At 41.1% G+C, this 9,110-nt stretch overlaps 1 protein-coding gene across 1 annotated transcript; it reads left to right on the forward strand.

Annotated features, from left to right (window-relative positions):
• Positions 749 to 1,787, forward strand: LOC107633519. The gene is made up of 3 exons (XM_016337135.1): positions 749 to 1,189; positions 1,239 to 1,514; positions 1,632 to 1,787. Exons 1-3 carry the CDS (start codon positions 749 to 751, stop codon positions 1,785 to 1,787), a joined length of 873 nt encoding a protein of 290 aa, XP_016192621.1.

The raw sequence follows: 9,110 nt of genomic DNA on the forward strand, positions 1-9,110 counted from the left end.
AGAGCGGTTTATCCTCGTGAGCCTGAGGGATGGACCGGTTGTGCTTCATTGCATACTATGTGTGTCTTTTCTTTGATGTTATTAGGTTATCTGCTTGATATTGCATAGCATGCTTGTTTGTGAGTGCCTGTTTAGGATAATTAAAGCACTAGACTTTTGATATTGAGACTGATCACCTTGATATCGATTGTTTGGTGTAGATAGGAACCCTACATGGCAACTCGCGGACGAGTTCAAGCACATTCACGAGAAAGTAAGAATGAGCAACCAGTTGATAACCATGCCAAATTCATGGTGGCAATGGCAAATCTCGCTAATACTATGGAAGTTAATACTGCTGCGACTCTGCAAGTTGTGCAGAGGTTAGGCCAACTGGCTGGGAATGGCAATGGAAACGGCGAAGGGAATGCTAATGATATTGCTGAGGGAAACGGCGATAACACCGGAGGAATTTCGATGACCTTGGGGACGTTCCTCAAGGTTCATCCGCCAATTTTTCGAGGATCAACTAATCCTACGGAAGCAGACAACTGGTTCCAGGCTATGGAGCGTGCTTTACAGGCGCAGCATGTCCCCATCAATCAATATGTTGACTTTGCCGCTTATCAGCTTGCGGGAGAGGCCCAGCACTGGTGGCAAGTAGAGTGTCTCTTACTACAGCTTCAGAACGCCGACATTTCCGTGGGATGTGTTCCAAACGGCCTTCTATAAGAAGTACCTCCCTGAGTCTGCAAGAGAAGCAAAGGAGATGGAATTGATGCAACTGAAGCAAGATTCCCTATCTGTGGCGGACTACACAAGCAAGTTTGAGGAACTCTGTAGGTTTTCTAAGGTATGTCAGGGTGCCCCGGAGACTTATGAGAGTTGGAAGTGTATTAAATACCAAAGGGGGCTGAAGGATAAAATTATGACTGCCGTGGCTCCTTTGGAGATCCGTGTCTTCTCCGACATAGTGAACAAAGCAAGGGTGGTTGAGGAGTATGCCAAGACGGTAGCTTCATCCAAGGAAACTCATGGAGGGAGTTCTAGTCGAGGACGTGGCAAGTATTTTCATCCGAGAGGACAAAGCTTTAAGAGAGGAGGATATATGCCTCAAGGGCAAGGAGGCTTCAGAAAGAACACCCATGATCAGTTTCAGCGTGGCAAAGGGAGAGGAAATCAGAGTAAGAGTTCTCCAAATTTAGCTTGTGTGAATTGTGGACGTTTTCATTCTTATGACTCTTGCAAGATTGGTATAGGTGGGTGCTTCAAACTGTGGGTTACCTGGCCATATTGCGAGGGATTGCACTCGTGGGAGGAACTCGACTGCGGGTCAGAGTCAGCATCAGAGTCGAGTTTTTGCTGTGAATGCCAAGGATGCTTCCATGGCGGATCCATTGATGAGAGGTATTTGTTTAATTGGTGATAAGACCTTAATTGCATTGTATGATACTGGGGCTTCGTATTCGTTTATTTCGTTTGCTAAAGTTGAGAAACTAGGCTTGAAAGTGTCAGAGTTACCATTTGATCTGCATGTACATACTCCGCATCAGACAGTTATGACTAGGTCAGGTTGTAGACAAGTAGGTTTCAAGCTTGAGGGTAGAGACTTTGTGCATGACTTGATTTGTTTGCCAATGATTGGATTGGAGATGATTTTGGGATTTGATTGGTTGTCAAAGAACCGGGTTTTGTTGGATTACTTTGAACGGACAATTCAGTTTATGCCAGAAGGAGAAAATAGAGTAGTGATAGCTGAAGGTTACTACCTAAACTCGGTGATGGTGCATTGTAGTGGGGAAGAGTAGCAGGGTTACATCTATTTAACTGCTAACACTTTGGGTGATACCCAAAACTTAGATCAGATTCCGGTTGTTAGAGATTTTCCGGAGGTATTCCCGAAAGATATCCCTGAATTCCCACCTCAAAGGGAGATTGAATTTGCGATTGAATTGGTGCCGGGAGCCGGACTAGTGTCGATTGCGCCGTATAGGATGGCTCCGATAGAGCTGGCAGAGTTAAAGACTCAGTTGGAAGAACTTCTGAACAAGAGGTTCATTCGACCAAGTGTATCATCGTGGGGAGCGCCAGTTTTATTGGTAAAGAAGAAGGATGGAGGAATGCGACTGTGCATGGATTACCGACAGCTAAACAAAGTGACTGTGAAGAACAAGTACCTGCTTCCAAGGATAGATGATTTGATGGATCAACTGCAAGGAGCTGGAGTGTTTTCCAAGATTGATCTAAGGTCGGGTTACCATCAGATAAGGGTAAAGGAGGATGATATCCCTAAGATTGCGTTCAGGACACGTTATGGACACTACGAGTTTGCGATGATGTCCTTTGGGTTAACGAATACACCTGCTGTTTTCATAGATTACATGAACAGAGTGTTTCATCCCTTTTTAGACAAATTCATGGTGGTTTTCATAGACGACATCTTAGTTTATTCTAAGACGGCAAAGGAGCATGAGGAATACTTGAGGATTGTGTTGCAAATCCTAAAGGAGCGAAAGTTGTACGCTAAGTTGTCGAAGTGTGAGTTCTGGAAAGAGGAAGTGAAGTTCTTAGGTCACGTGGTGAGCAAAGGGGGAATAGTCGTAGATCTTTCTAAGGTAGAAGCGGTGATGGAATGGGAGAGACCGACGACTGTGACGGAAGTCAGAAGCTTTTTGGGTTTAGCCAGATATTACCGAAGATTTATCGAAGGATTTTTCCGGATTGCACTACCGATGACTAAATTGACAAGGAAAGAAGCGCCTTTTGTTTAGACGTCGAAGTGTGAAGAGAGTTTTCATACTTTGAAGCAAAAGCTAACTTCAGCACCTATTTTAATCTTGCCAGAACCGCATGAACCGTTTGAAGTATATTGTGATGCGTCATTGAAGGGTTTGGGTTGCGTGTTGATGCAACATTAGAATGTGGTGGCTTACGCATCGCGACAGCTGAGATCGCATGAGGTGAATTACCCAACTCATGACTTGGAATTAGCGGCGATTGTGTTTGCATTGAAGATTTGGAGGCACCACTTGTACGGAGTGAGGTTTTGCATCTTTTCTGATCATAAGAGTCTGAAGTACATCTTTGATCAGAAAGAGATAAATATGCGTTAGAGAAGGTGGATGGAGTTACTAAAGGATTATGATTTTGAATTGAGTTATCATCCTGGCAAGGCAAATGTGGTAGCAGGCGCATTGAGTCAGAAATCGTTAACAATTGCTTGGATGAGAATCAAAAAGGAGGAGTTAGTGGATAAGTTTGTAGACCTTAAACTGGATATTGGTGAAGTTGCCAGAAGAGCTTGTTTGAATCAGTTGCAAATTTTGAGTACGTTTAAGATAGAGATTCAGAGGGCTCACCAAGATGAGCAGAAGCTTCAACAATTGTTTCAACCAGTTGGTGAGAAGAGGCGTGAAGAATTCACTAAGGATGGTGAAGAATTATGGAGATACAAGGAAAGGATTTGCATACCGGATGTCGGGAGTTTGAGGCAAGATTTGTTGTCGGAAGCTCATAACAGTGGGTTTTCTATTCATCTCGGAAGCACGAAGATGTATTATGACTTAAAGAAGATATTCTGGTGGCTTGGGATAAAGGTGATGTAGCAACGTTGGTATCCAAGTGCTTGATATGTCAGAAAGTGAAGATAGAACATCAGAAACCATCGGGAATGTTACAGCCATTTGAGATTCCTCAGTAGAAGTGGGAAGGAATTGCCATGGACTTTGTGACCGGTTTAGCAAGGACAAGGTGGGGATTTGATGCGGTTTGGGTGATCGTGGATCGCTTAACCAAATCCGCTCATTTTCTACCTATCCAAATAAGTTGTTCAATGGAAGAGTTGGCGAGGTTGTATATCAAGGAGATAGTAAGGTTGCATGGTGTGCCATCGAGCATAGTGTCAGACCGTGATCCCCGATTCACATCAAGGTTTTGGAGAGCTTTTCAAAGAGCTTTCGATACAAAACTATGTCTCAGTACCGCATATCATCCGCGAACTAATGGACAGTCAGAAAGGACTATTCAGACGTTGGAGGAAATGCTGAGAGCATGTGTTTTAGATCAACCCGAAAGTTGGGACCGTTACATGCCATTGGTGGAGTTTGCATACAACAACAGCTTTCATGCGAGCATTGGGATGGCTCCGTATGAAGCCTTGTATGGACAGAAGTGCCATCTCCACTTTATTGGTATGAATCTGGTGAAGTAAGTGTATTGGGTCCAGATTTGATAGTAGAGACTACTGAAAACATTAAGAAGATTTGTGCAAGGATTCTAACTGCTCAGAGTCGACAGAAAAATTACGCGGATCAGAGAAGAAAATCGATAGATTTCGAAGTGGGAGAACATGTATTTCTAAGGGTTACACCGACAACTGGGATTGGAAGAGCGATTAAGACCAAGAAGTTGAATCCGAGGTTCATTGGACCATTTGATATTTTGAAGAGATTTGGGCCGGTGGCTGGTGCGGAATTTATAACCACAAACTAATCGGCAAGTGCACCGGGTTGTACCAAGTAGTACCTCAGGTGAATGAGGGTCGATCCCACGAGGATTGATGGACTAAGCAACAATGGTTGATTAATTTACTTAGTTAGACAAGCAGAAAATAGTGTTTGGGTCTCAATTACATTAAACAGTAATTCAGAGAATCAGAAAACAAGCAGTAAACATGTTGTGAAATATGTATGGAGAAACAGTTAAGGCTTCAGAGATATCTATTTTTCGGATTGACTTTTCTTACTAACTATTTTAATCATGCAAGATTTAATTCATGGCAAACTATATGTGACTAAACCATAATTCCTTAGACCTTTTTAGTCACCTCTAACCTTCATCAACCGCCAATTCCTTGGTCACTTAATTCCAATTAGAGGTGAAGTTCAATTCTAGTTTATATGCCACAGAAATCCTAATTACCCAAATATAAGAGGATTATATGTCACGTATCCCGTTAAGTCCAGATAATTAGAAATTTAGGAGAATATGTTTTCAAGTTGTTGTTCAAGTAAAGAGCTTTTCCAAGTTATACAAGAACTCAATTAGAACAAGGGTCATACTTTCGTTCCACCCAAATTCATAAGATAAAGACCGAAAACAATTCTTGAATCATAAATCAATACATGAATTAAAATAGAAAAATAATAGTATCAATCTATACAATAGACAGAGCTCCTAACCTTAACAGTGGAGTTTTAGTTACTCATGGTTCAGAGAGAAAACTAGGATTCTCAAAAACTGTAAAGTGTGGAATGAGGTAAGAGAAGAGATGTCCGAAGGGCTGATTATTTTCCCTTTTATATATAATCCTAATAAATGTAAAATATATTTTCTAAAACTAAAATAATATCTTTTCCTAATTATAAATAAAATAAAATTAAATCAAAATAAATCTGGCTTCATTTGCAGCTTTTCTTAAATGCCTGGGGACCACTTTGATATTGAGGATCCACTGATAAACCACTATTTTATGGTTTATATTATGTTTAATTGTGTGGTTTTATCATGATCCTTACCCACTTATTCATTAAATTAGCATGAAATTATAATTCCTTCCTGAATTTATAACATGTTTGAAAACTGCTTCCTAGAGACTTTAATTATGTATTTTTAATTCTCCTTTATTCCATTCGATGCCGTGATCTGTGTGTTGAATGTTTCAGACTTTATAAGGCATGAATGAGTTGGAGATTGGAAAGGAAGCTAGCAAAAATGGAAGGAACACAAAAATTTGAGGAGGTAACCAGCGATAAGTGACGCGGTCGCATGGCTCACGCGACCGCGCGAAGGAGAGCAAATCGCAGTGACGCGGTCGCATGGCTCACGCGGCCACGCGGATTGGAAAAGCTCAAGCGACGCGGTAGCATGGACGACGCGAACGCGTGGCAAGGAAAAGCGTGAATGACGCGTCCGCATGGATGACGCGATCGCGTGACATGTGCGATCTGCATAATCTGCAGAATTCGCTGGGGGCAATTTTGGACCTTATTTCGACCCAGTTTTCGGCCCGGAACAGCAAACTAGAGCCAGAGAATATGCAGAAACAAAAGACAGCATTCATTCTACACAGTTTTGAGTTTTAGATCTAGTTTTTCCTCCTCTAGTTTTTTTCTCTCTAGGTTTTAGAATTTTAATTTTCAATTGGTCTTAGCATTGGAACATTGAGAAGAGTTATTTCCTCATCAAGACTTCGTCATTCTAGTTTGTTCTCTTAACTTGGTTTTATTCTTCCATGTTCTTTGCTTTGTTCAATTTTGTCATTTGAATACTTTCATGATTATTTAATACAAGGATTATTTCTTCCATTTTAATTTATTTTCCATTCCAATAATCATGTCTTCTTTTAATTCCCTTTCATGTGTTATGGATTTATTATTTACAATGAGTGAGTAGTTCCCTCACTTGATGGGGAGTTGATTGAAAGGAACTCTTGAGTTGGAAGGATTGAAAGAAAATTTGTAATTGGGTTAACTGTTGGATTGTTATCTAATCACTAACACCAACCCCTTTGAACTAAGTGGGTTGTAGCTCGTGAACAGATCTAGCATTCCAACTTGTTTGACTTTCCTTTACCTAGTAAAGGATAACTAAACAGAACAACCATTAATTATAAATTAATTTTGAAATCATCCCATCAATAATAGAGATTCCAACTAATCAACTCCCAGTCAAGGCTTTTATTCATATTATTTAAATTTCCTCCTGTCAGGCGTGATGGTACTGATGAAACTTTAATTTTGCTGAAAGCTTTCCCGTTTTCTCTTGAGGGAAAAGCAAGAGAGTGGTACTACACTCAACCTCTAGCAAATGTTTCCAACTGGAATACACTCAGAAAGGAGTTTTTGGAGAAATTCTTTCCATCTGAAGTTACTGATAAACCGAGGAAGGATATTTCCACAATTGTTCAGGATGACAATGAGACTCTCTTTGAATACTGGGAGCGCTTCAATAATCTTCTGGAAGCATGCCCCCACCACATGATTGACAAGATAGTGTTACTTAGCTATATCACACAGGGCATGAGGCCCCAAGATAAGACCACATTGGAAAGTGCTAGCAATGGGTCTATGAAGAAGTACAAGACCAATGATGAGGCTTGGTAATTGATCAGTGATTTAGCTGAATCTACTAGGAACCACAGACAAAAGCAAGGCCATTCAAAAGCCGTTGCAGAAGTATCCTCTAGCAGAGAGACTGCTGCTCTAGCTCAGAGTATATGTGAGATGAATAACTTGCTGAAGCAGATGCAATTGAATCAACAACAAGCTCAGCAAGCTCAACCCCCTCCACCACAGCAAAACCAACAACTAGTCCCACAGAGAGTTTGCAGAATCTGTGCTGATTATAGCCATTACACTGATGAATGCCCGCAGCTCCAACAAGAAGACAACATGGTGGCATCCACTCATAACTTCTATGACCGCCCCAACCAAGGGTACAATCAAAGTGAAAATAATAACCATGGATGGCAGGACAATTCTAACCAGAATTGGAGGGACAACAATAACAGAAGAGGCTGAGATAATCAGGGAAATCAGAGGTGGAATAATAACAACAACAGGCAGCAGAATCAACCTTACAGAGCACCTCACCTGAGGCAAAACCAAGGACCACAGAACAATCAACAGCAGACCTCTCAATTTACTCATTCTTCTTTATCTCCTAATGAAGAGCTACTACAATCTTTTGAGCGAAGACAACAGACCATGGAAAATAACATCATGAATAGTATTAATGCCAGTCTGAATGGTCTCACCTCTACTTTGCAAGCTCTTATATCACAGATTGGATCAACGTAAAATTCCAGTAACCAACCTTCAAGCTCTACTGGAATCCCCTCTCAACCATTACCCAATCCAAAGGGAGGCATTAATGCCATCACCCTAAGGTCTGGAACTACACTGCAGGAGAGGAATCAGGAGGAACCAAGCCCACCAGAACACACCTCAGCTGAAGAGGTAGTAGAAATAGAAGATGTTGAAGAGGAAGAGGACATAGCTGAAGAAGAAATAGCTCAACCACAGAATGAAGCACCAAAAGGCGCAGACACCACAGAAAACACTACTCCTATTCCATTTCCACAACTTGCAAAGAAGCCCAGGAAGCAGCTGGAACCCGACCCCAAAATGGTAGAAATATTCAAAAAGGTTGAGGTAACTGTTCCTCTTTTTGATGTTATTCAACAGGTACCTAAAGATGCAAAGTTTCTAAAAGACTTATGTATCCATAAAGACAAAATTAATGAATTAGAAATTATTCCTTTAGGTAGTTCTATATCTGCTTTAATGGAAGGATTACCTGAAAAATGTAGTGATCCAGGTCCTTGTATAGTTAGCTGTACTATTGGTGGTGTAGTAATTTATGATTGCATGTGTGATTTAGGAGCATGTGTCAGTATAATGCCTTTGTCTATATATGATATTTTGAGGCTCCCTCCCTTAAAAAGGTCGGCAGCTCGTTTTGTGTTAGCAGATAAAAGCATTATTACAGTGGCTGGAGTTGCTGAAGATGTTTTGGTGAACATTAAAGGGCTTACATTTCCCACTGATTTTTATATCTTGGAGATGCCCCATAATGATTCAGATAAGCCATCATCAATCCTACTTGGAAGACCATTCCTGAAGACATCAAAATTCAAATTGGATGCTTTTTCAGGAACATACTCCTTTGAAATAGATGGCCGCATAGTAATCTTCAATCTGAATAGAGTCATTGACAACCCCCCAGAAGATCGTTCTATCTTTCAGTGTGATGTCATAGATGAAAGTGTAGCTGAAGTTCACAAGGAAGAGTTAGAAGAGAGGCACACTAGACAAGGTCCAAGTGTGGGGACCCTCTTAACTGACAATGAGGGCACTTCGTCATTTTCACAAGCCCCAGATAATCCAGAGCCTGCTCATGATCAGAAGTTAGAATTGAAACCCCTCCCTCCGCATCTCAAATATGCCTATCTCGAAGATGAGCAGAGGCTTCCAGTTATCATTGCAAGGAAACTTACTTCTCAACAAGAAGAGCAGTTACTTGATGTGCTGAGGAAGTATAAGAAGGCAATTGGGTGGAGCTTGGCGGACATAGTAGGCATCAACCCTCAAGTATGTGAGCACAGAATATTTTTAGAAGAGGGAGCAAGA

Source organism: Arachis ipaensis, chromosome B03 (genome assembly GCF_000816755.2).
Source record: "Arachis ipaensis cultivar K30076 chromosome B03, Araip1.1, whole genome shotgun sequence".
NCBI lineage: Eukaryota > Viridiplantae > Streptophyta > Magnoliopsida > Fabales > Fabaceae > Arachis > Arachis ipaensis.

What these genes read in the sequence shown, in the direction of transcription:
- LOC107633519 (XM_016337135.1), top strand. Translation starts at nt 749, where the DNA reads ATGGAATTGATGCAACTGAAGCAAGATTCCCTATCTGTGGCGGACTAC. An exon ending in GTTCTCCAAATTTAGCTTGT is followed by an intron (nt 1,190 to 1,238) that starts GTGAATTGTGGA and finishes AGATTGGTATAG; the next exon opens with GTGGGTGCTTCAAACTGTGG. An exon ending in AGTTACCATTTGATCTGCAT is followed by an intron (nt 1,515 to 1,631) that starts GTACATACTCCG and finishes ATTGGATTGGAG; the next exon opens with ATGATTTTGGGATTTGATTG.